Source organism: Plecotus auritus, assembly GCF_963455305.1.
Source record: "Plecotus auritus genome assembly, chromosome: 1".
Classification (NCBI taxonomy): domain Eukaryota; kingdom Metazoa; phylum Chordata; class Mammalia; order Chiroptera; family Vespertilionidae; genus Plecotus; species Plecotus auritus.
In genome coordinates this window covers 54,734,810-54,760,730 of record NC_137770.1, presented here as the reverse complement: position 1 = coordinate 54,760,730, position 25,921 = coordinate 54,734,810, and the positions used below count along the sequence as shown (strand labels likewise).

Below are 25,921 nucleotides of genomic sequence, written 5' to 3'. Positions count from 1 at the left end.
TCTAAGTTCATACACACCTCTCCCTTATCTTTCTTCACTATCCAAATTTCTCTCTGCCCTTTTTTTTTGTTGTTATTGTTTTTTTGTTTGTTCTGTTTTGGCTTTTTGTTTTAGGTTGTTTTGTTTTGTTGTTGTTTTTGTCTTGCTTTCTCTCTGTCCTATTGTTGTTATTTGCTCGATTATTGAGTGGATTGGTTACTATGCTTGTTCGTGAGATTGTTACTTTTTTATTTTTGTTTTTTTGCCTCTGTTGTTCCTCTACTCGCTTGTTATTAGTTATTGTTTGTAGTTTGCATTCATCTCTGGGTGTTTGTTGTTTGCATCTTTTGGGATTAGTGGTTGTTCTATTGGAGCTTTCTCCCCATATAGTTCCCCCCCTTCTTTTATTCTCTTTCTTTCCACTCTTACCTTTTTTCCTTTTCTCAATATCATTTTTGCAGTCCTATTTCTTTTCTCTTATCCCCTAATTCTCTTTTTTCTGGTGGTCACCTTTATTTGGGGTTATTAGTATGGTGAATACATTGGTGTTCAGTGCCTTATGCGTTGTGCCTTGTTGTGCTGTATTTTGTGCCTTTAAATCAATGCAGGAGAGAGAGAGCTACATAACCAGATACCCAGAGAAGAGAGAACATGGGGAGACAAAGATAGAGCCCGCATATGAAAGAAAAGCAGGCATCACCAAAAAAGGAAGTAAACGAAATGGAGGCAAGCAACCTGTCAGAGAAAGAATTCAGAGAAATGGTCATAAGGTCGCTGAAAAGAATGGCAGACAAATTCAACAATATGTGTAAGAACCTAGAAGAAATGAAGAACAAAGAAGAAATGAAAAATGACATCGCTGCTATAAAGAACTTAATAGAAAGCATCAACAGTAGACTAGAGGAAGCAGAGGACCGCATCAGTGAGCTAGAAGACAAGGCTGGAAAATATACCCAAGCAGAGCAGCATCTAGAAAAAAAACCTTAAAAACAATAGGGGTAACAGAAGAAGAGGAAACTGAGCAAGAAATAGAAAACCTGTTTGAAGAAAAAATGACAGAAAAATTCCCTGATATCGGGAAGAAAAAACTCACATAAATCCAAGAAGCTCACAGAGTCCCAAGCAAAATGAACCACAAAAGACCGACGCCAAGGCACATTATAATTAAATTGGCAAACACCAACGACAAAGTAAAAATATTAAAAGCGGCCAGAGAGAGAGAGAAAGTTACCTACAAAGGATTCCCATCAGACTAGCGACTGATTTATCAACAGAAACACATCAGGCCAGAAGGGAATGGAATGAAATATACAAAGCCATGCAAAGGAAGGGTCTGAATCCAAGAATACTGTACCCAGCAAGGCTATCAATCAAAATTGAAGGTGAAATCAGGAGCTTCGCAGACAAAAAAGGACTAAGGGAGTTTATTACCACCAAACCAGCAATGCAAGAAATGCTAAAGGGTCTGCTATAAAAAAAGAAATAGGAGGCAAAGAAGGAACACAGGGGTAAAGAATAAAAATGGCGACAAACAAGTACCTGTCAATAACAACTTTAATGTAAATGGATTAAATGCCCCAATCAAAAGACATTGGGTAGCTGAGTTGATAAGAAAACATGATCCATATATCTGCCATATACAGGAAACCCACCTCAGAATAATGGACTCACACAAACTGATGGTAAAGGGATGGAAAAAGGTTTTTCAGGTGAATGGAAATGAAAAAAAAAAAAAAAAGCTGGGGTAGCAATACTTATATCTGACAAATTAGATCTCAAAATGAAGGACATAACAAGAGATAAGGAAGGCCACTTCATAATACTAAAGGGAGAAATCCAACAAGAAGAAATAACTCTGCTAAACATATATGCACCCAACACAGAAGCACCAAAATATATAAAAAAAAACTTCTGGAGGCTATCAAGGGAGAGATTGACAGCAATACAGTCATACTAGGGGACTTTAATATCCCACTATCACCATTGGACAAATCCTCTAAACAAAAAATCAGCAAAGAAACATCAATCCTAAATGACTGACTAGATCAGATGGAATTAATTGACATCTTCAGAACATTTGACCCTAAAGCCACAGAATATACATTCTTCGCAAGTGCACATGGGTCATTTTCAAAGATAGACCATATATTGGGTCACAGGCAACGTCTCTTCAAATTCAAGAAGAAAGAAATCATATCAAGCGTATTCTCAGAACACAGTGGCATAAAACTACAAATCAACTACAATAAAAAAAAAAAAAATCAAGCACCTGGAGACTAAATAGCATGCTATTAAATAATGATGAGAGAAAGTAGATGGCTGATGACACGAAGGCAGACTGCAAGATAGTGTGTGAGTGAGAAAACAAAGGGAGAGTGTGTGGTCACACGGGGAATGTTTGTTGGTGAGTTGAGGGACAGCTATACTCCAGGAGATGGTGGGGGACTGCTGGACGGGGCTCCCCTGACCAGGCAGCCCCTACTGCTGCTGGGGTCCCTCCCGGAGCGATCGGCTTGGACGCGGAGACCTCACCATCTTGAAGGAGTAAGTGGATGTTATCGGAAGCCTGAAAAGCCCGGGGAATCTACAACTATGCCACCCACCAAACAGCTGTGAACCCAAGAACACCGGTCCCCAAATGGCGCAAGCACGCAGATTCAGAGGAGCTCTACACTCCTTCACGGAAAGGTCAGATTTCGCCTGGGATAAGGTGAGGTATGTGGTCCCGGCAGGAGAGAGAAACACGCATGGCAGGAGCTGGAGGAACTGGGGAAGTCCGCGCGTAGAAAAATCTGTGGCTGTTGGGGCTGGCATGATCCGTGAATGTGGAAGGGGGTCTGCAGAGCTGCTAACAGAAGGGAACTCTAAAAAGCAACCAATTGTGATCTGGGCACAAAAGGACAGCCTAAAAATTTTAAAAGTGTGCTGGCTGCTTAGACTTAAGAGGAAAAAAGACTGCACAGATTTGCGCGCAGCCCCGGAGTTCGCACAATTACACTGGCACCCCCCTTTTTTTTTTTTTTCCTCTTTGAATCCTTGCTTCTGATTACTAAGCCCAATACATAGGAAAACCCAATCAGGGACACTCTAAGAGACTGCAGGGAAAAGTTGTTTTTGTGGAACCTGGGGATCAGAGTGGGGAATAACAATCAGAGAACCAGCTCTGCGGTAACCCACTCCCCCAAACCGGTATTAAGTGCCACAGGAAAAACAAATCTAAACACTACCTAGAGAGGACCTATAGACCCGGAGGTTAATCCAGAAACACTGCCACCCAGGGGTTGAATCACAAATTGACTCTTGTGTAAACACAAATAAGGGAATATAAGAAATAAAGACATACTGCCTGCTTAAAAATCAGGACTGGCTTACAACACTGAGGAGAAGTGGAACGCAGGGAACTTCAATACTGTCCTGAAAAGGAAACAGGCATGCCAAACAGAACAGTAAAGGAAGTGAATGACCTTCACTACTGCACATTTTTATTTTTTTTTCATCTTTTTCTTAAACTAAGTTTTTTTTCTCTCCTCACTTGATTTTACCTTTTTAATTATTATATTTTTATTTTCAATCAGTATTACTACTATTACTATTTTACCTTTTTTTTTTTTTTAAAAAAAGTGTCATTTTATTTTCTCTTTATTTTACTTTGGGATTAGCGTTCTACATTCTATTTTCATCTTTCCTTTAGCATCATTTTACTCTGTATCAACTTTACCTTTATGCCAACACTCTCTTCCTCACTTTCCCCCTTTTGTTGTCCTGTTTCTCTTACCCTATTCCTGCTTTAGATTTTCCCTATTCCTTCTTTTTATACCCTGTTAAAATTTCACCCTACTTATATATCTAATTTCCAATCCCTGCTCCAAGTGCATACACACCTCTCTCTTCTCTTTCTTCACTGTCCAAAAATTTGTTTTCTCTCTGTCCTTTTGTTGTTCTTTTCTTGATTGTTGATTATATCGATTTTTTTATGCTTGTTTTTGAGATTGTTTTGCTTTTTCTTTTTGTTTTGTTTTTGTTTGCTTTTTGCTTCTGTTCTCCCTTGCCCCGCTTGATATTAGTTGTTGTTTGTAGTTTGCATTCATCTCCAGGTGTTTGTTGTTGGCATTTGTTGGGATTAGTGGCTATTCTATTGGAGTTTTCTCCCCATAAATAGTTTTTTCCACTCTTCATTCTTATTCTCTTTCTTTTCTCAATACATTTTATTCCTTTTCCCAATTTAATTTTTGCACTTCTTTTGTTTTTTTTCTTCTTCTTTCTCTCCTATCCTCTAATTCGCCTTTCTCTGGTGGTCACCTTTATTTGGGGTTATTAGTATCGTGAATACATTGGTGTTCAGTGCCTTATGCGTGGTGCCTTGTTGTGCTGTATTTTGTGGCTTTAAATCAATGCAGGAGAGAAAGAACTACATAACCAGACACCTGGAGAAGAGAGATCATGGAGAGACAAAGAAAGAGCCCGCATATGAAAGAAAAGCAGGCATCACCAGAAAAGGAAGTAAATGAAATGGAGGCAAGCACCTGTCAAAGAAAGAATTCAGAGAAATGGTCATAAGGTGGATGGAAAGAATGGAAGACATATTCAACAATATGTCCAAGAACCAAGAGGAAATGAAGAAGAACCAAGAAGAAATGAAAAATGGCATTGGTGCTTTAAAGAACTCAATCGAAAGCATCAAGAGTAGACTAGGAGAAGCAGAGGACCGAATCAGTGAGCTAGAAGACAAGGTAGGAAAAAATACCCAAATAGAGCAGCTTCTAGAAAAAAAAATTAAGAGGCAGGAGGAGAACCTAAGGGAACTTTGGGGCAACATGAAACAAAACAACATCCACATAATAGGGGTACCAGAAGGAGAGGAAACTGAGCAAGAAATAGAAAACCTGTTTGAAGAAAAAATGACAGAAAAATTCCCTGATATCGGGAAGAAAAAAGCCACACAAATCCAAGAAGCTCACAGGGTCCCAAGCAAAATGAACCACAAAAGACCAACACCAAGGCACATTATAATTAAATTGGCAAACACCAATGACAAAGTAAGAATCTTTAATGCAGCCAGAGAAAGACAGAAAGGTACCTACAAAGGATCCCCCATTAGACTAGCGACTGATTTATTAACAGAAACACATCAGGCCAGAAGGGAATGGAATGAAATATACAAAGCCATGCAAAGGAAGGGTCTGAATCCAAGAATACTGTACCCAGCAAGGCTGTCAATCAAAATTGAAGGTGAAATCAGGAGCTTCACAGACAAAAATGGACTAAGGGAGTTTATTACCACCAAACCAGCAATGCAAGAAATGCTAAAGGGTCTGCTATAAAAAAAGAAATAGGAAGCGAAGAACGAACACAGGGGTAAAGAATAAAAATGGCGTCAAACAAGTACCTATCAATAATAACTTTAAATGTAAATGGATTAAGTGCCCCAATCAAAAGACATAGGGTTATGGATTGGATAAGAAAATATGATCCATATATCTGCTGTCTACAGGAAACCCACCTCAGAAAAAAAGACGCACACTGACTGAGGATGAAGGCATGGAAAAGGTTTTTCAGGAGAATGGAAATGAAAAAAAAGCTGGGGTAGCAATACTTATATCTGATAAATCAGAACTCAAAATGAAGGACATAACAAGATAAGGAAAGCCACTTCATAATACTAAAGGGAGAAATCCAACAAGAAGAAATAACTATGCTAAACATATACGCACCCAACACAGGAGCACTGAAATACATAAAAAAAACCCAAAAAACTCCTGGAGGATATCAAGGGAGAGATTGACAGCAATACAGTCATAGTAGGAGACTTTAATATCCCACTATCACCATTGGACAAATCCTCTAAACAAAACATCAGCAAAGAAACATCAATCCTAAATGACTCACTAGACCAGATGGAATTAATTGACATCTTCAGAACATTTCACCCCAAAGCCACAGAATATACATTCTTCTCAAGTGCACATGGGTCATTTTCAAAGTAGTCCATATATTGGGTCACAGGCAACGTCTCTTCAAATTCAAGAAGACAGAAATCATATCAAGCACCTTCTCAGAACATAGTGGCATAAAACTACAAATCAACTACAATGAAAACAATCCAAAAAATCAAACACATGGAGACTAAATAGCATGCTATTAAACAATGACTGGGTTATCAGAGCGATCAAAGAAGAAATAAAAAACATTATGGCAACAAATGACAATGAAAACACAACAATCCAAAATCTATGGGACACAGCGAAAGCAGTCTTGAGAGGGAAGTTCATAGCTCTACAAGCATACTGCAAAAAACAAGAAATAATGGTAATAAATTACCTAACCCTACAACTCAAAGAGTTAGAAAGAGAGCAACAAGAAAAGCCCAGTGTAAGCAGAAGGAAGGAAATAATAAACATCAGAGTGGAGATAAATGACATAGAGACCAAAAAGACAATACAAAAGATCTATGAAACCAAGAGCTGGTTCTTTGAAAGGATAAACAAGATTGATGAACCTCTAGCCAGGCTCACCAAGAAGCAAAGAGAGAGGACCCAAATAAATAAAATCAGAAATGAAAGAGGTGAAATAACAACAGATCCCACCGAAATACAAAGGACTGTTAAAAAAATACTATGAACAACTTTATTCCAACAAACTGGACAACCTGGAGGAAATGGACATATTCCTAGAAATATACAACCTTCCAAAACTCAATCAGGAAGAATCTAAACATCTCAATAGGCCAATAATTATGGAAGAAATGGAAGCAGTCATTAAAAACCTTCCAGCAAACAAAAGCCCGGGGCCAGACGGCTTCACAGGGGAGTTTTACCAAACATTCAAGGAAGAACTAAAACCTAGCATCCTCAGTCTATTCCAAAAAATTCAAGAAGAAGGAACACTTTCAAGCTCATTCTATGAAGCCAGCATCACCCTAATACCAAAACCAGATAAAGACAACACAATGAAAGAGAATTACAGAGAAATAGCCCTCATGAACATAGATGCCAAAATCCTCAACAAAATTCTAGCAAATCAGATCCAGCAGTATATCAGAAAGATCATACACCATGTCCAAGTAGGATTTATCCCAGGGATGCAGGGATGGTACAATATCTGCAAATCAATAAACGTGATACATCACATAAACAAATCTTACCTAATAATAGACAAACATGTAAATTGACCATACCTCCGCTATGCCCACAGCCAATAAGAGTGAGTATGCAAATTACAAGGCCGAAGATGGTGGCCGCCCAGCTGCTCCAGGCGTGGAGTGGCCGGGCAGGGCAGGACGCCTGCTATGAGAGGGAGGGCAGGGGGCGAAGGGATCTACAGGAGTGGAGTGCCGCAGCAAAGACAAGCCTGCAGACTCTAGAGCAGGGGTGGGCAAACTTTTTGACTCGAGGGCCACAATGGGTTCTTAAACTGGACCGGAGGGCCGGAACAAAAGCATGGATGGAGTGTTTGTGTGAACTAATATAAATTCAAAGTAAAGGAGCGGAGGGGAGAGCAAGAGAACACTCCGCTCTTTCGGCTCCGCGGGCCAGATAAAATAGCCGAACAGGCCGGATCCGGCCCGCGGGCCGTAGTTTGCCCACGGCTGCTCTAGACTCTGCAGCAAAGATGAAGATGGCAGACTCTGGCTGGAGCGAAGGCCTGAGTCCCAGGTGCCAGAGGAAAACCGGTGCTGGAAGCCAAGGGAAGGAAGGCCTATTGCACAAATCTCTTTGTGAGAGATCAAAATCACATAGTCACATTAACTGATGCAGAAAAAGCATTTGACAAAATCCAACACCCTTTCTTGATAAGAACTCTCAGCAAGGTGGGAATAGAAGGATCATACCTCAACATAATAAAAGCCGTATATGATAAACCCACAACCAACATCAAACTCAATGGGCAAAAACTAAAACCATTTCCCCTAACAGGAACAAGACAGGGATGCCCACTCTCACCCCTCCTGTTCGACACAGTACTGGAAGTATTAGCCATTGCAATTACACAAGAAGAAATGAAACACATCCAAATTGGAAAAGAAGAAGTAAAACTGTCCATATTTGCAGATGACATGATATTGTACATAAAGAACCTGAAAGACTCCACTGAAAAACTATTAGACTTAAATAAATGAATTCAGCAATGTAGCAGGATACAAAATTAATACCAAGAAATCTATGGCATTTCTATACACCAATAGTGAACTTACAGAAAGAGAGACTAAAAAAGCAATCCCATTTACCATCGCATCAAAACAATTAAGATACCTAGGAATAAAGTTAACTAAGGAGGTAAAAGACCTATACGTGGAAAACTATAGGACATTGAAAAAAGAGATAGAGGAAGACGTAAACAGATGGAAGAATATACAATGTTCATGGATTGGTAGAATCAACATTATTACAATGTCCATACTAACCAAAACAATCTATAGATTCAATACACTCCCCATTAAAATACCAATGGCATATTTCATAGACCTAGAAAGATCTCTCCAAAAATTCACCTTGAATAAAAAAAGACCCCAAATAGCTACAGCAATCCTGTGGAACAAGAACAAAGTAGTTGGGATCTCAATACCAGATTTCAAGCTGTACTACAAAGCCACTGTTCTCAAAACAGCCTGGTACTGGTACAAGAACAGACATATAGACCAATGGAATAGAATAGAGAACCCAGATATTGACCCAAACCACTATGCTCAATTAATATTTGACAAAGGATGCATGGACATACAATGGAGTTAAGACAGTCTCTTGAATAAGTGGTGCTGGGAAAATTGGACAGATACATGCAAAAAAATGAAACTAGAACACCAACTTACACCATACACAAAAATAAACTCAAAATGGATAAAGGACTTAAACATAAGATGGGAAACCATAAAAATACTTGAGGAATCCACAGGCAGAGAAATCTCAGACATATGCCGAAGCAATTTCTTCACCGATACTGCTCCTAGGGCAATGGAAACTAAAGAGAAAATAAACAAATGGGACTACATCAAAATAAAAAGCTTTTGCACAGCAAGAGAAACCATCAACAAAACAAGAAAGCCCACTGTATGGGAGAACATATTTGCAAAAGTTATCACTGATAAAGGTTTAATCTCCAACATCTACAGGGAACTTATACAACTTAATAAAAGGAAGATAAATGATCCAATAAAAAAATGGGCAATGGACCTAAATAGAAACTTTTCGAAAGAAGACAGAAGGAGGGCCAAGAGACATATGAAAACATGCTCAAAGTCACTAATTATCCGAGAGATGCAAATCAAAACGACAATGGGGTACCATCTCACACCTGTCAGAATGGCTATCATCAACAAATCAACGAATGACAAGTGCTGGCGAGGATGCGGAGAAAAAGGAACCCTCGTGCACTGCTAGTGGGAATGCAGACTGGTGCAGCCACTGTGGAAAACAGTATGGAGTTTCCTCAAAAAACTAAAAATGGAACTCCCATTTGTCCCAGTAATCCCACTTCTAGGAATATATCCCAAGAAACTAGAAACATCAATCAGAAAGGATATATGCATCCCTATGTTCATAGCAGCACAATTCACCATAGCTAAGATGTGGAAACAGCCCAAATGCCCATCAGCAGATGAGTGGATTAGAAAACTATGGTACATCTACACAATGGAATACTACGCTGCTATAAAAAAGAAGGAATTCTTACCATTTGCAGCAGCATGGATGGACCTGGAGAGCATTATGTTAAGTGAAATAAGCCAGGCAATGAAAGAAAAATACCACATGATCTCATTCATTTACGAAAAATAAAGAACATTATAACCTGATGAACAAAAAGATAGATACAGAGGCAGTAAAACATTGAACAGACTGTCAAATTACAGCGGGAAGGCTGGGGAGTGTTGGGGAGGAGGGGAAGAGATCAACCGAAGGACTTGTATGCATGCATATAAGCACAACCAATGGACACAAGACACTGGGGTGGGGGGTGGGATGAGGGCATGTGACAGGGGGTAGGGGAGGCTGGGGGAAGATCAATGGGGAAAAAAAAGGAGATGTATGTACTACTATATGTAATACTTTAAACAATAAAAAAAATTAAAAAAAGTAGAGGAAAGAAGATATAAAAGAATTTTTTTCAAACTGTTTTCAGTAATCCCATGAATTGGTAGTATTAGTATTGTTATTTTAAGGCTGCTGTGGGTGTATTCTGGGGTACAGCAAATGAGACACATGGTATTTTTTTCTTTAAATATATATCTCCTAGATCCATCTACCCAGGAGCAATGAGCATCTCCAGTGCCCAGACTGTAGTCCTGAAATACCATTCCCACTAAAAAACAAAACAAAATTAAAAACAAGAGCTCTGGAAAATGGCTGATTCTAGGGCTGGAGAGGAAATGTATGAAATAAACCTGAAAGACTATTAGAGTGACTCAAAAGGACTCAAGACAATATGCAGAACTTGTCAACTGGCCAAAATTGGTATTATTTGAACTTGCAAAAAAATCTAACTTGTAGGGACTAGAACCCACTAAATATGTTTAATTCTAATATTTTTAAAAGTGTGCTCAATGGTTAGAGTGTGTGCTGGTTCAGTTTCTGGTCAAGGGCATATACCTGGATTGCAGGTTTGATCCCTGGTCCTGGTCTGGGCTCATGTGGGAGGCAACCAATTGATGTGTCTCTCTCACATTGATGTTTCTTGACTTGAAACAGAATTACAGTATTCACTATATAATTCTTTGTTAGGCTGTATACATTTGTTCTATATACTTTTCCACATGTACATTACATTTCATAATATATTAAAATTTTAAAACAGTAAAACAATTTTTATAGGTATCAGTGAATCTTTGGGGTAGAGACATAAAATATAGAGAAAATGTGCTGCCAAGACAATCTGACTAAAAAAACAAGACATAATGCTTATTGTTAGCTACCAAATAGTATACTCTGTTAACAAACATTTTTATATTCACTTAATAATTACATTGAACGCTTGAGCACTTGTTGCATGCCAGGCATTATTCTGAACTCACCAGTGTACAAAAGAGTACTTACTTATAGGCATTGTGAAAAAGACAATAAACAAAAATAAAACCTGGGAAAGGAAATACTAAAGGTGATGCTATTTTTTGGAGGGTAATTAGGAACATCCTCATTGATAGTTGGTATCTGAACAGAGAGAGACTTAAAGGAATCAAGGAACTAATCCATGCAGATAGCTGGGGAACAGCTTGCCGGAAAGATGGGAACAGCCAAAGGCTTCAAGGACTATTTAAGAAACACAGAGGCCAGTAGGCTGATGTGGAACAACTGGGAGGAATGTATGTAGAAGATGAAGCAGGCTGGGGGTGGGAGTGTGCTCTTTGCAGACTGTCTCTTTCTGAGATAAGAAGACATTTTAAACCAGTGAAATGAAGGGATATTAATACAGTTGACCCTTGAACAACATTGTGCTGCACTGCACAGGTTCAATTATATGCAGATTTTTTCAATAAACACTGTAAATGTATTTTCTTACTTATGATTTCTTTAATAACATTGTTTTCTCTAGTTTACCTTATTATAAGAATACACTATAATACATAGTGTATTCTATGTAACATACAAAATATGTGTTAATCAGCTATTTATGTTATTGGTAAGGCTACTAGTCAATAGAGGCGATTAGTAGTTAAGTTTTTTGGGAGTTAAAAGTTGTACACAAATTTCCAACAGTGTGGGGTGTCAGCAACCCTACCCCCTGTGTTGTTCAAAGGTCAAGTGTATATATTAATAGTAACTATTTAAGTAGGTTACTCTAAATTTCCGCCAGGCTCACTGAATGAGGGTAGGGTGCAAGGCACATTGCTAATAAATCTGCATGGATGATTTATATATAATAAAATGAACTCAGAGTTGAAATTTATCATTTGGTGATTGGTTATCATGAAGACAATAAATGCAAATTTATGTGATTTAAGTTTTAAAGAACAGTTCAGATTTTTAATGACTCATTCAGATTTTTAATGACTAAGTTAACTCCTTGAACACCCATTCTCTCACAAGGGAAATCAGTGCATCAGATCAAACCATCCATGTGAGTAAAATATAACTCTCAAATACAGTACAGTATTGGCTCAGTAAAAGAAAAAAAGAATATAACTCAAATACAGTACAGTATTGGCTCAGTAAAAGAAAAAAGAATATATAGTACATGATTCTGAGGTGTAAGCACAGCATTTCTATTATTTAAATATGTGATTATACTAGTAAAAACCCTACCTATGATTTGGTCTCTAAATCGATAATACTGATATTTCAATATGCATTTGACAGGATCATCACACATTTAAAAATGCTGCTATTGACTATTACTTGGCAGTTTAAGTAATTTTTTTTTTTACCTCTGTGAAGAGACGTGCATCATCAGAAAGCATATTATAATCCTGTGCACATTTCTTTGCAGAATTCTGTAAAAACTTTAGGAATTCAGTAACTTCTTCGTTTACGTGGTTTTTCATATCCTAATTTTTTAAAAAGTAGACATGTTGTGGAATAAAAACAATCACTTCTCAATCATTGCTCTAATTATTTTGACTTAAAGAATAATTAAAAGTATTATATCCAAAGCAAAAATCACAAAGAAAAAGTTAATGAAAATTATATAATAATGATACACTTGTTATTAAAAACTCCTCAAAAACAGGAAATCAAATTAATAATACTATAATACATGTTTTGGAATTAGTAAGTTTATCTTATAAAATGTTCTTAATTAACAAAAATAGAACACACACCCAAATAGAAAAATGAGCAAACAAAATGAATTGTACAAAAGAAGAAACAGAAATGGCTTAATAACACATGGAAAATATTTATTTTTATCAGTAATCATTGTAATTTAATGTAAAATAAGGGATCACCATTTCTTCCATGTCAAATTGGAAGCTAATAGGGGAAAGCTAACGTTCAGTATCAGCAAAGATATTGAAAACAACAAAAAAAACCTTCCACACAATAGTGATATAAAAAAATTGGCTTAAAGTTTTTGTAAAACAATTTACCCATGGGTAATTGCAGATCAAAGCCTTAGAAACATGTATAGTTTTTGATATGGCAATTTTATTTTTTATTATTATTTTCATTGATTGATTGGTTTTAGAGAGAGAGGAAAGAAGGAAGGAAGGGAAAGAGAAAGAGAGACATTAGTTTGTTGTTCAATTTATTTATGCAGTCATTGGTTGCTTCTTGTATGTGTTCTGTCTGACTGGGGACAGAAGCCACACCTTGGCATATCAGGACAACACTCTAACCCAGCGGTCGCCAACCTTTCGGACCTCACAGACCACAGTGGTCCACGAACCACCAGTTGGTGATCGCTGCTCCAAAGGTTTCCTTAAACCAGCAGTCAGCAACCTTTTGGACATCAGGGACCACCAGTGATCTGCGGACCACTGGTTAGCGACCACTGCTCTAACCTACTGAGCTACCCAACCAGGACTGGCAGTTTTATTTTTAAAATATTATCTTAAGGAAACAATCATAGATATAAACAAAGAGTTTGCAACAATGATGATCAGTACAGCATCATTTATATGACTTTGGAAACTACTTAAATAAATGAAAATTTTAAATTGGATTCAATGACCTATGCAAGCTCTAATTCCAGTACTTAAGATGAATTGGAGTGAAATATGCTCAGAACTAGAGCAAAATGCCTGAACTATACCAGAACCAACAAAAGAATTAAAGCACCAATTTGTCCATCAATTATCTTCCTAAACTTTCCATTTTTTTTTAATATGGTTGCACCTAAAGCACAAAAGCAAATTTAAAGTATTTCCTAACTTTTAAATACTTTTTTTACTGAAGCTGAAGAATAGAATACATACCAAGTACTGCAAGTAGTCATTTTTATTTATTCCAACAGCTTTGGAATTAGCAGAAATTTTTGAATATTTAACCAACAAGTCCACATAACTCCTCTGCTCTCTCTGTGAGAAACGAGAGAAACGTGGATAAGGAACTCTTGGTTTTGGAAGAAGAACCATTCCAACTGTGGTTTTAACATTTTCCTTTGCTTGAGTTGCTGAACTAACAGCCGGCTCATTTTCTACAGAACTTGCTGAGGCATTCAAATTTTCTCCTATACGTCTGGAAAAAAAAAACCAAACAATTTACAAATATGTGCTTTTCACATCAAGATTACTATCATGAGACCTCATGATTCTTAATCACCAGGGAGAATATAGCGTGATTAACATAGTAAATTCTGAATTATTATCTAACTTTGCCACCTGCACTTTGATGTTTAGCTATTTGGTGTAAATTAAGTAGGATAGGATCGAATTATAAGCTTACCTTCAATTATCTGATGGAGAGGAAGAGGCATAATCCTTAGAAAAATTATTCAATTTGGAAGTTCTTCCCCTGATACTTGGTTGTTGTAATCTTCATTCTTAATAGGTTTTAAAGTACACACACACACACACACACACACACACACACTATATTTCCTTAGCCTCAACAACTCTAATTTCCAAGACAGTAACTATTCCCTATGAATTAGTTCCAAATTAAACAACGTTAATCTAAGAGGAAGGAAAAGTAATGAAAAAGATGGATGTCTGTTGATTCAGTCTTCATTCCTCCATTAATTAAAACTTACTGAGTGACTACCATGTGCCAGTCCTATGTCAGGTAGTGGAGATGCAACCAACATCGAACATGATACCATCTCTACTCCCTAGGATGTTACAATCAAGTATATCAGACAACTGAATGGGGAAAAAGGAAAAGTAAATATGTACATCAATACAATGTGACTATGGAGCTCTCAGGTTTCCAAACTGAACACACTGAATAGGTGACTGAAAAGAATCCTAAAGACATCCAGATCAGAGATTAAGAGGGAGAGGGACAAGAAATATCCAGAGCAGAGGTTCTCAATTGTGACAGTATTAATTCTCTGAGAACATTTTGGAAGCCTGTGGATGCACCTGGGTTGTAAAAAAAGAGGGGAAGAATTAAAGGCATTTAAAAGTGAGGAATACTACCTGCCTCTAACATATGGTGGTATCTTGCACAACTTTCAAAGGTTTCTTCAGGCTTTCTGTTATCATACACAAATAAGACTGGTCTGTTATTAACAATACATTTTATTCTGTTTGAATTTCTTATGATTCCTTTATGGCAATGATTTTCAACTTATTTCATCTCATGGCACCCAAACTAAGCACTAAAATTCTGTGGCACACCAAAAAAAATTTTGTTTGCTGATCTGAACCAAAAAAAAAAGGTATTACTTTGATTTAGTCACACCAGTGAGCCCTTGTTGACTGTTGTCATGTTTTTTATCTGACAATCTAAGGGAAAAAAGGTCAGTGTTCCTGACTAAACAGCCAGGTATTGAATGTTTCAAAAAATTCTTGTGGCACACCAATTGAAAATCACTGCTTTATGGTATAGTTTATCTTTCTTCTCTTAAATCCAATCTTATTCATTTTAGCTGGTGCATCTGACTACTTCATTATATCTTTTAGTGCAGTAGAAATGAGGCATTTACATATTTGAATACATATTAGAATATAAATTATTTTTCTTTTATTTCACATTTATATATCTAGTTCATTATTTCTAAATATTATGTCTGTGGCTATTATTATCTATGAATTTCAATTCAGGCTAGTCAAGAAGGTGTCTTATTTCTTATAAATATTTGTTATGAAAAATGGGAGGGTTTTGGTCTGATTAAGGTTGAGAATTACCAAACTGATCTGTATCTGGACAAAGGGAGAGTTAAGTTCCATCTAAAACTAACACTGACTTGTTTTAAATCAACTTTATAATTCTAGAATATATATGGTAAAAATTCCAGAATTTTTAGAAAATGACTTAGGGTTCCAAAATAAAGCAGAAATATTTAAGACCACTCTTTTAGAGATAAACAATAGATGGAAAACTAATCAAGAGAGGTTATTAATAGGTGGGAAAATAATTATGCAAATTAAAATAAGGATTATTAGATTGGCTCTGAAAATAATACAAGTTAAAAAGACATACTTAGCGACTAAAGTTTCTCCAATAACTGTAAAAAATAAGCACATTTTTGGTTAACAAAATGAATATTAACTGCTGATCTTGGGAGAAATGTATCACAGCAAATTGATTTCTCACTAGAAAATGTCTTGAGAGCTATTCAAACCTAACAGTATTGTGTCCGCAACTTTTAACAATACTGCTTCACAGCTGTCTCTCTGAATATGAGAACATGTCTGTCCTTGTGGCACAAACTGGCAAATTTAATTAAGCTGCTGCAGCAACAAGATGCTGACTCAGATATGCCAGAGTAGGAATGTCAAGAAATTCTAGCAGTTTAAATTGGCTACATTCAGCAAAGAATGAAATGGCAGCACATCAAGATCATTTCCATGTGCAGTGCTGTCAAAATCTTCATCAGGGTGCAAGCCAAAAGCATCTGACAGGGTTTCTCTAACCACATTTACAGCATTATATTTTATTTCAGTTGATGGTTTGAAGATTTCACACTTCATTTTGTCTAATACCCATCCTCCATTTTTACTTAAAGTTTCTATGGAAAAAAGGCAGAATTCAAAACTTCAAGTTTCTTAATTTTTAAATCTACTGACTTGGGCAGCTTCTTTCAGCAGCATTTGGAAATGGTGCTTGTAATCTCCATCTGAAGTCTACCTGTACCTCTTGACTTTGATTAACTTTTCTATATTAAGCATGTTGAAATTTGATAATTATTTTTCTATTTACAGCTACTTTCCCCCTTGTTGGAAACTCAGTTATAAATATCTACAACCAGACACTTTAATTTGGAAAAAAGGCAAATGTTTACCTTTCAATGAAGGCTTGAATGAAAACTTCACATTGTTAAAAGTAGTACAGTTAGAGTTATTAATATTTTCCCAAATGTTAGAAAACACAAAAGAAATACAAAATTAAGGCTAACCAAAATGTTATATTCTTCCTAGTTTTCCATGAAGAAAACAGTTGTACATTAATACAGTGTGAAAATCCATTCCCTACTGTAAAACTTAATAAAACTCAAGGTTAGCCAAAAAGACTAGAAACAAATGGAATCAATGCCTTTGTCTTTATTTTTTCTATATTAAAAGGTAAATTATAATAATAAATTATTTTGTGCTATATCGAAATCTAAAGAAAGACAAGCATACTCTAGGAAAAATAAATTTTAGGAGTTAGGTGAGCCCAACTGCCAGCAAAATGTCCTCTCCCTTACATAATCCAGACTATAATCCACACCTGGGATATGCTGAACGGAAGTGGACTTGCATAGAACCATTAAAATAATGAAGAAGCAGTGACAGATTAAAGAAGATTAATATTATAAATTTTTAGTCTGATGAAAAAAAAAAGAAAGGCTGAGATAAAAGTTCTTGAAATGGTTAGGTTTTTATTTTAAGATAAAGATATATATTTGGTGAATTCCAGAATACTAGAATTGGTAGGTATTCTTTTATTCAAATAAACAAAGACAATTCTTTATTTAATTAATAAGTTTTAAGAGTGGGGAGGAAGGGGGCAATGGGGGGAAAAGGAGAACATCTATAATACTTTCAACGATAAAGATAAATTTTAAAAAATTAGTTATCCCTAAGAAATGGTACAACTGAATAACAGAAATAGCTTTAAAAATATAGCCATAGATGCACATTCATAAAGGATCTATTGTCTTACCTGTCTATAGCTGATATTAGCAAATACATAATTATGCAGTTTGGAAAGAAGAATACTGCTTCTGAAGTTGCCTTTTAAAAATATTTATGTTTCAACTGTCTCTTTAATACAACTTTTGCTTGCTTTTAACGTGAACCTATGTATTAATTTGATGGAATAAAAAAGTACTTGTTTCTTTAATGCTTTTAATAGCAATCTGGCAAATATCTATCAAAATAAAAAACACATGCATACCCACATCTTACAGAAATTTATCCTAGTTCTTATACCAGCACATGTATAAAAAGGATGCTCACTGTTTGCTATAGTAAAGGAATGGAGATGACCTAAATGAATATCAACGGTGTTAATTAACTGATTCACAGACACATCCTCAAAGGTTCACATTCAAAATCAGTCTTTTTTAAAAGCTCCACAATCTGATGAGCCAGCATGGTAAGCCTGACAATGAAGATGGCAAAAGAGACTGAGAAATATCACAGTCACCAGAAATCTAAGAGTGAGATATCTCTGTAGTCAATAGCTCCTCCTAGATCTTGAGAGGAGCAGTCTTAGTAGACTAGAGAGGGTAAAAGCCAGATTAGAGTGGGATGTTCAGTGAAAGCAAGTCCAGTGAGTTGTGTAGTGGAGGAGTTTTTTTTTATACTGTTTTTTAAATCCATTCTCCCAATATGTCTTTTGATTGGAGAGTTTAATTCATTTAAAGTAATTATTGATAGGGAAGGACTTACTATTGCCTTGTCTGTTGTTTTCTGCACGTGTTATACAGTAGTATTTTTGTCCTCTCTTTCCTCCTTGTATATTGCAAGCATATACAAGTCTTTAAAGGAGTCTAAGTATAAATGCGCAAAGAAATAAAAAAAGTAACTAGAAGGGAATCTGGAGTCCAGGGATTAGAGACAGAAAAACTTGAGCACTTTGAAATATAGGAATACCTTGCAAATTATTGTGGGTTGCATTCCAGATCACAATAAAGCAAGTTTTGAAATAAAGTGAATTGTAACTTTTTTGCAGGTATTGGTCTTGCCTTCCATTTGTAAAAACACACACCTGTGAGGTTCAATAAATGAGGCAGGCCTGCACTGACAAGAGAGAACAAAGGCAGAAGTAAGAGGGGATGCTAATTGACAGAAAGGGTATTGAGAAGGCAGGGAAAGATGGGGTTCCATTGGATGAAGAGGCTGCAAAAGGCATGGTCAAAGGATGAAAGTACCTGGGGAGCTTCCTAATTTCTAATTTGGCGTATTTACTCCTTTCTAGTAAACCTGATTATTTGGTTTGAGGATCCACCCACAAACAGTGGAAACAACTGATCACAAAGGAAAGAAGAGTTGTTAGAGGCAGGTATGCAGTGAGAAGGGAAAATTATCACTTAATGGGCATTTCATATCAGAGAGTGAAAAAAAATCTGGCATTTTGGCAGTATCTATGAAAATATAAAATGTATATACCCTTTGGCCAAACAATGAAATTTATATGAATTTATCTCAGAAATAATTACAAAAAGTTCATCAATGCATCGTTTATAATTTCAAAAAAAAGAGGAACACAACATTTTGCAATATAAAACTAGCTAAATGAATTAAAAAGTACACTTACTAGTATATAATATATTAGAGGCCCGGTGCATGAAAATTCATGCACTGGAGGGTGGGGGTCCCCTCAGCCCAGCCTGCCCACCTCTCACAGTCTGGGAGCCCTCAGGGGCCGGAGGTGACCCAGCGATCAGGGGAAGGCGACGCCCCTATCACACCTCTGCTTTGCCACTGCCAGCAGCACAAGCCTTGGCTGGCCCTGGTTACCTGAGCCTCGGGTGGCCCTGGGCAGCTGGGCAGCCGCCATCCAAGGCTTGCCTGCACCTTGGGCTGGCCCTGGGTGGCTGAGGGCGGGTCTGCCCATACCATGCGCCTGCTGCCGGGCTGGGCTGAAAGGACTGGGTGCCACCATCTTTGTGATGGCATGATGGTCAATTTGCATATTCCCTCTTTATTAGATAGGATAATATAAAAACGTCAAGAAGATTGAGCTACATATGCAGGGGCATAGAAAGATACAGGAAATATTATTTTAAATGAAAAACAAAAACACCAAATGATAAAAACAGTTTTATAGTATTTATGGTATTACATAGTATTTATAATATGACCCTATTTTTGTTTTTATATATTATCTTTTCAGTCCTTTCCCCACCCATGAACAGATATATATATATATATATATATATATATATATATATATATATATATATACTAAAGAGTGGTCACTGGAACAGTTCTTCTGTTTTCTAATTTTTACATTTCTGCAATTTGAATGTTTAGTAGTGGATACAGACAGATATAAAACTTCAAATATCAGAAAAATAACAACCAAATATAGAAATAGGTAACCAAATAAACATATTACCTGTTAGATAAATTACATAGTTCTTTCAAACTTGGAGCCATGGAATGATCTTTATAATTTTCTCGAGAGAAAAATGTCTTAAGACCATTTTTTGAGGCGACATCCCTGTGAAGCAAAGTAATTGTATTTGACAATTCAAAATCTCAAGGTAGAGTAAGCAGCATAATGGTACAATTGTAATTTATAACTACATGCCCTCTACACCCCCTTTCCTAGACAGTCATCTCTTCATAATTTTAATTTCATGTACCAGATGTATGAGTTCAGATGTTTCCCTTCTTAGATAGCTTTTACCCTAGGCCTATTCTGAAATTCTCCAGTTCCAACAACAGGCCTTGCTTTTCCTTTAATATCCAATTAAATAAAAGTCAGAGATAACTAGAGAGTTAAAAATAGAACAGATTATAAGTACAATAAAAGGTCTGTCAGAGGCAGGAATCACCTCTGGCTCTGGGCATAGCATTTTGTTTGGTTACTGACAGAAAATGCTTCTCTATTTTTATTTTATGTACTATTATGTCAGGCCACAAGACACTAAAAAGACAGCATATCCTCACATTTTCATTAACCTGGCAAATGTGATAAATGGTGTGCTGTACTAAAACCACTTCTAAGGTCATATGTGATTTTCCATAACATAAATAATTTAGAGACTAATATATTACAGTCAATGCTTTCCATATAGTAAACATCCAATAAATGCTGACTGAATGAAGGAATTAAACTAAAAACACTGAGAGCCATTAACCTGGGAGGACAAAGATTAGTAGGATTCTGTGGTCAAGGATAGTTCAAGGGCTTCAATACTGTGCAAAGGCTCTAAATCACATTGGGTTTCACAATGTCAATGGTATAGTATAAAAGCATCCATGCTGCTTCTGAACATACTTTATGGCAAGGAGCATAAACATGTATACCAAGCATGTCAAACTCAAAGGCTAACACGGGCCAAATAAACAAGGTTTAAGTTTATGTGGGTGGCAAAAAAAAAAAAAAAGGCTTCAATTTTCATAGAAACATAGATTTCGATAGACACATGCTGAATACAAAGGGCTGAAATAAATGACTAATCATTAACATAAAATAATAGAACATTTTAATAAAAATTAATACTTTTTCTTGAACATTAACTTACCAGATACTGAATAACTGCACAAATTAATAAGCATAACACAAATAAACCTATTTTTCTTGTTCTCCATAAGCAAAATATTTCCTGTTGCACACACCAAACAAGTCAGTACAAGACTACTGACATGGCCATCAGCTGCTAAAATATTCACTGCTAGTATTAGTGGGGAGAAATGGTGCACCAGCGCGTAAGGGAAATGAATGCAACACAATTATAGTAATCAGTCACTAGTGAACGTTGTAGTTCATTATTAATTATTATGTATAACAGAATATTGTAAAAATTAAGTTACGAAATTTTTATTAAAATGTTTCTTACATACTATTATATTGGCTGGGCCACAAAAATATTTGTTGTGGGCCCCATGGGGCCCTCGGCCCATGGGCTGTGAGTTTGACATGCTTGATGTAAACCTCTAATTAAATGGCAACTTCTGGCTGGCCCATTCCCAAAATGAAAAATTCTAGCATATTTGCACCATACTCATTTCTTAATATTTTTAAAGGCATTTATAAAAAAAAAAAATACAATTGAAGTATAAATGGTAAAATTAAAATGTCTTACTTGCTATGCACCAATGTGGTTCTTATGACTTACTAGAGGCCCGGTGCACGAAATTCATGAACACAAGGGGGGGGGAACCCTGAGCCCAGCCTGCACCCTCTCCAATCTGGGACCCCTCGGGGGATGTCTGACTGACGGTTTAGGCCCGATCCCCAGGCCTAAACCGGCAGTCGGACATCCCTTTCACAATCCGAGACCGATGGCTCCTAACCGCTCGCCTGCCTGCCTGATCGCCCCTAACCACCTCTACTTGCTGGCCTGATGCCCCTAACTGCTCCCCTGCCAACCTGACCACCCCTAACCACTTCTGCCTGCTGGCTTGATTGCCTCTTACCGCCTCTGCCTGCTGGCTTGATCGCCCCTTAACTGCTCCCCTGCCAGCCTGATCACCCCCTAACTGATCCCCTGCCTGCCTGATCGCCCCCTAACTGCTCCCCTGCTGGCCTGATCGCCCCCTAACTGCCCCCCTGCTGGCCTGATCGCCCCCTAACTGCCCTCCACTGCCAGCCTGATCGCCCCTAACCGCCTCTGTCTCAGCCCCCGCCACCGTGGCTTTGTCCGGAAGGATGTCCAGAAGATGTGTGGTCTAATTAGCATATTATCCTTTTATTAGTATAGATTATGGTACTGTATATTTGCCATCTCATTACATTTTAAGGTTTTTGCATATCATACAAAACAAAGTCATGGGGCTCAGGGATTGACTGTGAGCTCTTTGGGGGAAGGGAGCATTGTTTGCATTAAATAAATACTTATTGAGTACATACTGAGTGCATCTTCTTTGAATCAGGTACTATTTTAATTATCTTTATAATCTCTCATAACTTTTATATTCTCCTTGGCTAGCAAACTATAGCTGCTCAGTAAATGTGTGCTAAATTAACCTAAAGCCACACGAGTATTAGTTAGATCTCTGCAAAGCCACTTATGTTACTTAACTGAGTCCTCAATTTGTGAAGTTCTCATACACTTCTAAAATAGTCCATGCATTTACATGAGCACTTGATACAGATTCCGACATACAAAAAGAAGTTTATCTATTCTTAAAGGGGAATCTTTTTACTACTTGTACAGCAGTGGGCAAGTTCCTTGGACACAAGAAAATTCCAGCATCTCTCCTTCACTAACAGAGCAACAATACGTACGTGATGGAATTACACTTGGTAGCGATCTGAGTGCTGAATTGTCACTTTAGGAGAGGAAGTGCAGTCAGCTATACCTCAAAAGTGCTCAGTATGTGCAGATGAGGATGGGATAAATTCTAAGCCACTGAACTTCTATTTTCTTTCTGTTTCCTCCAAAGCTTTGCAGGTCAAAAACCCTCCTTTCCTAATCTAACCCAGTCCCTCGTTCATTCTCTTTAGGTGATTACAAACAGATGTAACTCACCAATTCAGCCTCGGTTCACTCATGGCCATTATGGAGTTCTTATTCTTAGACTTCTGCGTCAGTGGAGCTCACAATTCTGCTGCCTGGTCGAGCAGGCTCCAGCAGAGGCAGGATTCTCCAGAATCACCTGAGGAAAAACAAAAGGTCAACATTGAAAACGGGTGACTGGGTAGACCAGGTGCTGTTAACCCATGCTCCTAACACCTATCCTAAAACTGACAGGACACCTGAAACAGAATGCAGCAGACAGACGAATGCTGACGATGTAGTCCTTCTCCATTTAACTTGTTCCAAGAATGGCACTCTCAGAGCCCAAACAGAATGGTGTTCTCATTGCTTACAGACCGCATCACTGTATGGCATGGAGCTGTATGCCTTAGCGCTCCCTCAGCCCCTAATTACCAAAAGAAATCTGGCTTCGAGTTTCCCAATCATGCCCTGCTATGGGTCAGATTCGGCAAGCAATGCAGAAAAAAAAAAAAAAAAAAAAAAAAAGCAAGAAAAAAAGCCTGGATATCAAAAATCATTCCAAGAGAACCTCATTTTTGAGGAGACTGAGGTCCAGGCAACTCAGGTGTCATTTCACAGGGTCACTTAGAGGAATCACCAGGACTGCACGTCGGGCTTGGCCACTCCATGTTCGGTGCCTCTCCCATCGCTCTGGGCGGACCGAGGGTGTGTATGAGAAACTGGCAAACTGAGGAGTCGGACCCTGGGCACCGGGCAGGCCTGACCGGCTCCCACTGAACCCACCTCTCACTCCTTGACCCAGCGTGAGGCAGGGAGAGAGAGCCGATGGGGACAAAAGGAATGGCTGCGGGAAAGGGGACTAAAGGGTTTCGAAGAGAAACAAGGTCTCAGGAGGGTGGGTCAGGGGGAGACTGAGCCGGGCCCGGGCCGCGCCAGAACTGGAGCCGAGCGGCCCGGCCGCGCGGGCCGCCATGTTCCCTCCGCCCGCCCTTCGAACGCGCGTCTCCCGGGCAGCGCCCTCCTCCCCGCGTCTCCCGGGAAGCAGCCTCTCCGCCCACCTCGCGGTCGCGACCGCTCAGGCCCCGGCCCTGTCCCAACTCCACACACAGCCTCGCACGCCCTGGGAAACCCTTATTTACAGAACGTAACCACGCCACCTCGGTCCAGCGTGGTGACGTCACGCGACGCAGAGGGCGGGGCCGTGCGCCAGGAGTAGTTCAGCTGGAAACTGCGGGAAGGGGCTGGCCATGTGGGAGGGGCTGACCAGGTGGGAGGGGCTGGCCAGGTGGGAGGGGCTGGCCAGGTGGGAGGGGCTGCGGTTGCAGGAGGTCCTAAAAGGTCCTCCACCTCCTGGAGGGTGACAGGTTAGGAGGGCCAGTGGCAAGTACTGCACTGAAGAGGTCCTAACAGACTCATCTTGTGATCTTAGCCCACTGTCTCAACTTCCTTAACCCTGACACGTCGTCAGTAAAATGGAGATACTTAGCGGGGTTTTTGAAAGGATTACGTAGAATAAGAGATTAACTGTGCTCAGCCACAGGACCTGGCACATAGTAGTGGCTCCTCCACTCCAGGCCAATCCCAGTTTAGATGTCAGTTTCCACCTAGTTTGTTGTGTTTTTGTGTTGTTTTTTTTCATGCATTAAGAAAAGATTTATTGAGCACTGATAATTTGTGCTTGGTGCTGGGTACATCTAGGACTAAGACCAAATACCAGTTTTTCTAAGAGCTTTTGATGGTTGAGAATCTAAGATATTCACATTATACAATTATAAAACAAAATAAAAAGGGATAAGCAATATAAGAAAGGTATGTAGAAAAGATGGTGTGAGTACAGAGAGGGAGAAAAGTTACTAGTGAGACAGAAGGCTGCTTCGAATAGCTAAAGACATGTATGAGTACTTATGTGTCAGTTACCACATTGGGCACTAGACATGTCAGCTCATTTGAAGATTTTGAAGTATGAAGATGATGGGAAAGGGCATTCTAGACAGAGACCAGCACAAGGAGTTACATAACCGTATTGCATGAACAGAGTCCAGTTTGTATGCTATCAGGAAACCGTGTTCTAAATCTTAGAATGATTTATGATGTTTAAAGTATATTAACACAAAAATTATACTTACATTAAAAATATCCCTTGAATGTAAGAACCCTGAGGTAGTTTATTTTGCCTGGAATGCAAGGTTTATGAAGAGTAGTAGAAAAGGACTTGGAAAAATAGGTTGAGATCAGACTATAGAAGCTTTTATAAGCCAAAGTACAAGTTTTTACTTTATTGTGTAAGAAATAGAATGCTGGGAGGAGAGAGGAGCTTATAAGCAGAGGAATGACTCAATCAGATGTAAGTTTCAGGAAAGTTTATCTGGCAAGGTATTGAATGAGTTGTAGGGAAGAGGCTGGTTAGGAGACAGTGCTTGTGAATACTTGCAGATCAACCGGTGCAATGATGCCTGGCACTTTTCAGGTAGGTAGCAGTTCTTATTAGTTGTGATATGAGTGGCCTGTGCTAGGATAGAGATGGACATCCAGGCAATGTAAAAGTTAATGTGTTGGGTACCATCTCATAAAGCATACAGGCAGAGAGAGTTGGGAGTCCTGTCCCAGTCTTTAGCAACTGCTCAAGGACTGCTCCATAAATCTTTAAGCACTCATGCTGCTGGGATGCACCAGCCCACAGTAGTATGCTATGGTAACATCACCAGATATGGCCTGTGTTGTGGTTCTAGATTATCATCAGACAGTCTGCTCTGGTTTCATGTATCTTGAGTTCCTGTGGTTGCAAGATACCATACAGAATCAGAATTTT

The 25,921-nt window shown here is 38.3% G+C and overlaps 1 protein-coding gene across 2 annotated transcripts in view; it reads right to left on the bottom strand.

Moving 5' to 3' along the window:
- ICE2 (interactor of little elongation complex ELL subunit 2) overlaps positions 1-24,307 on the bottom strand; it is a 79,705-nt gene extending 55,398 nt beyond the window's left edge. Inside the window, exons 1-5 of one of the 2 annotated variants that reach the window (XM_080687270.1) lie at positions 24,171-24,307; positions 23,143-23,269; positions 20,058-20,162; positions 13,820-14,081; positions 12,332-12,451 (exon numbers count right to left, since the gene is read on the bottom strand). In XM_080687270.1, coding sequence (XP_080543396.1) covers positions 12,332-12,451; positions 13,820-14,081; positions 20,058-20,162; positions 23,143-23,171 — 516 coding nt within the window. In that variant the 5' untranslated portion in view covers positions 23,172-23,269; positions 24,171-24,307. The remainder of the gene's footprint in view (positions 1-12,331; positions 12,452-13,819; positions 14,082-20,057; positions 20,163-23,142; positions 23,270-24,170) is intronic. The other variant, XM_080687271.1, reaches the window with a different exon arrangement.
- Positions 24,308-25,921: the final 1,614 nt, after the last annotated feature.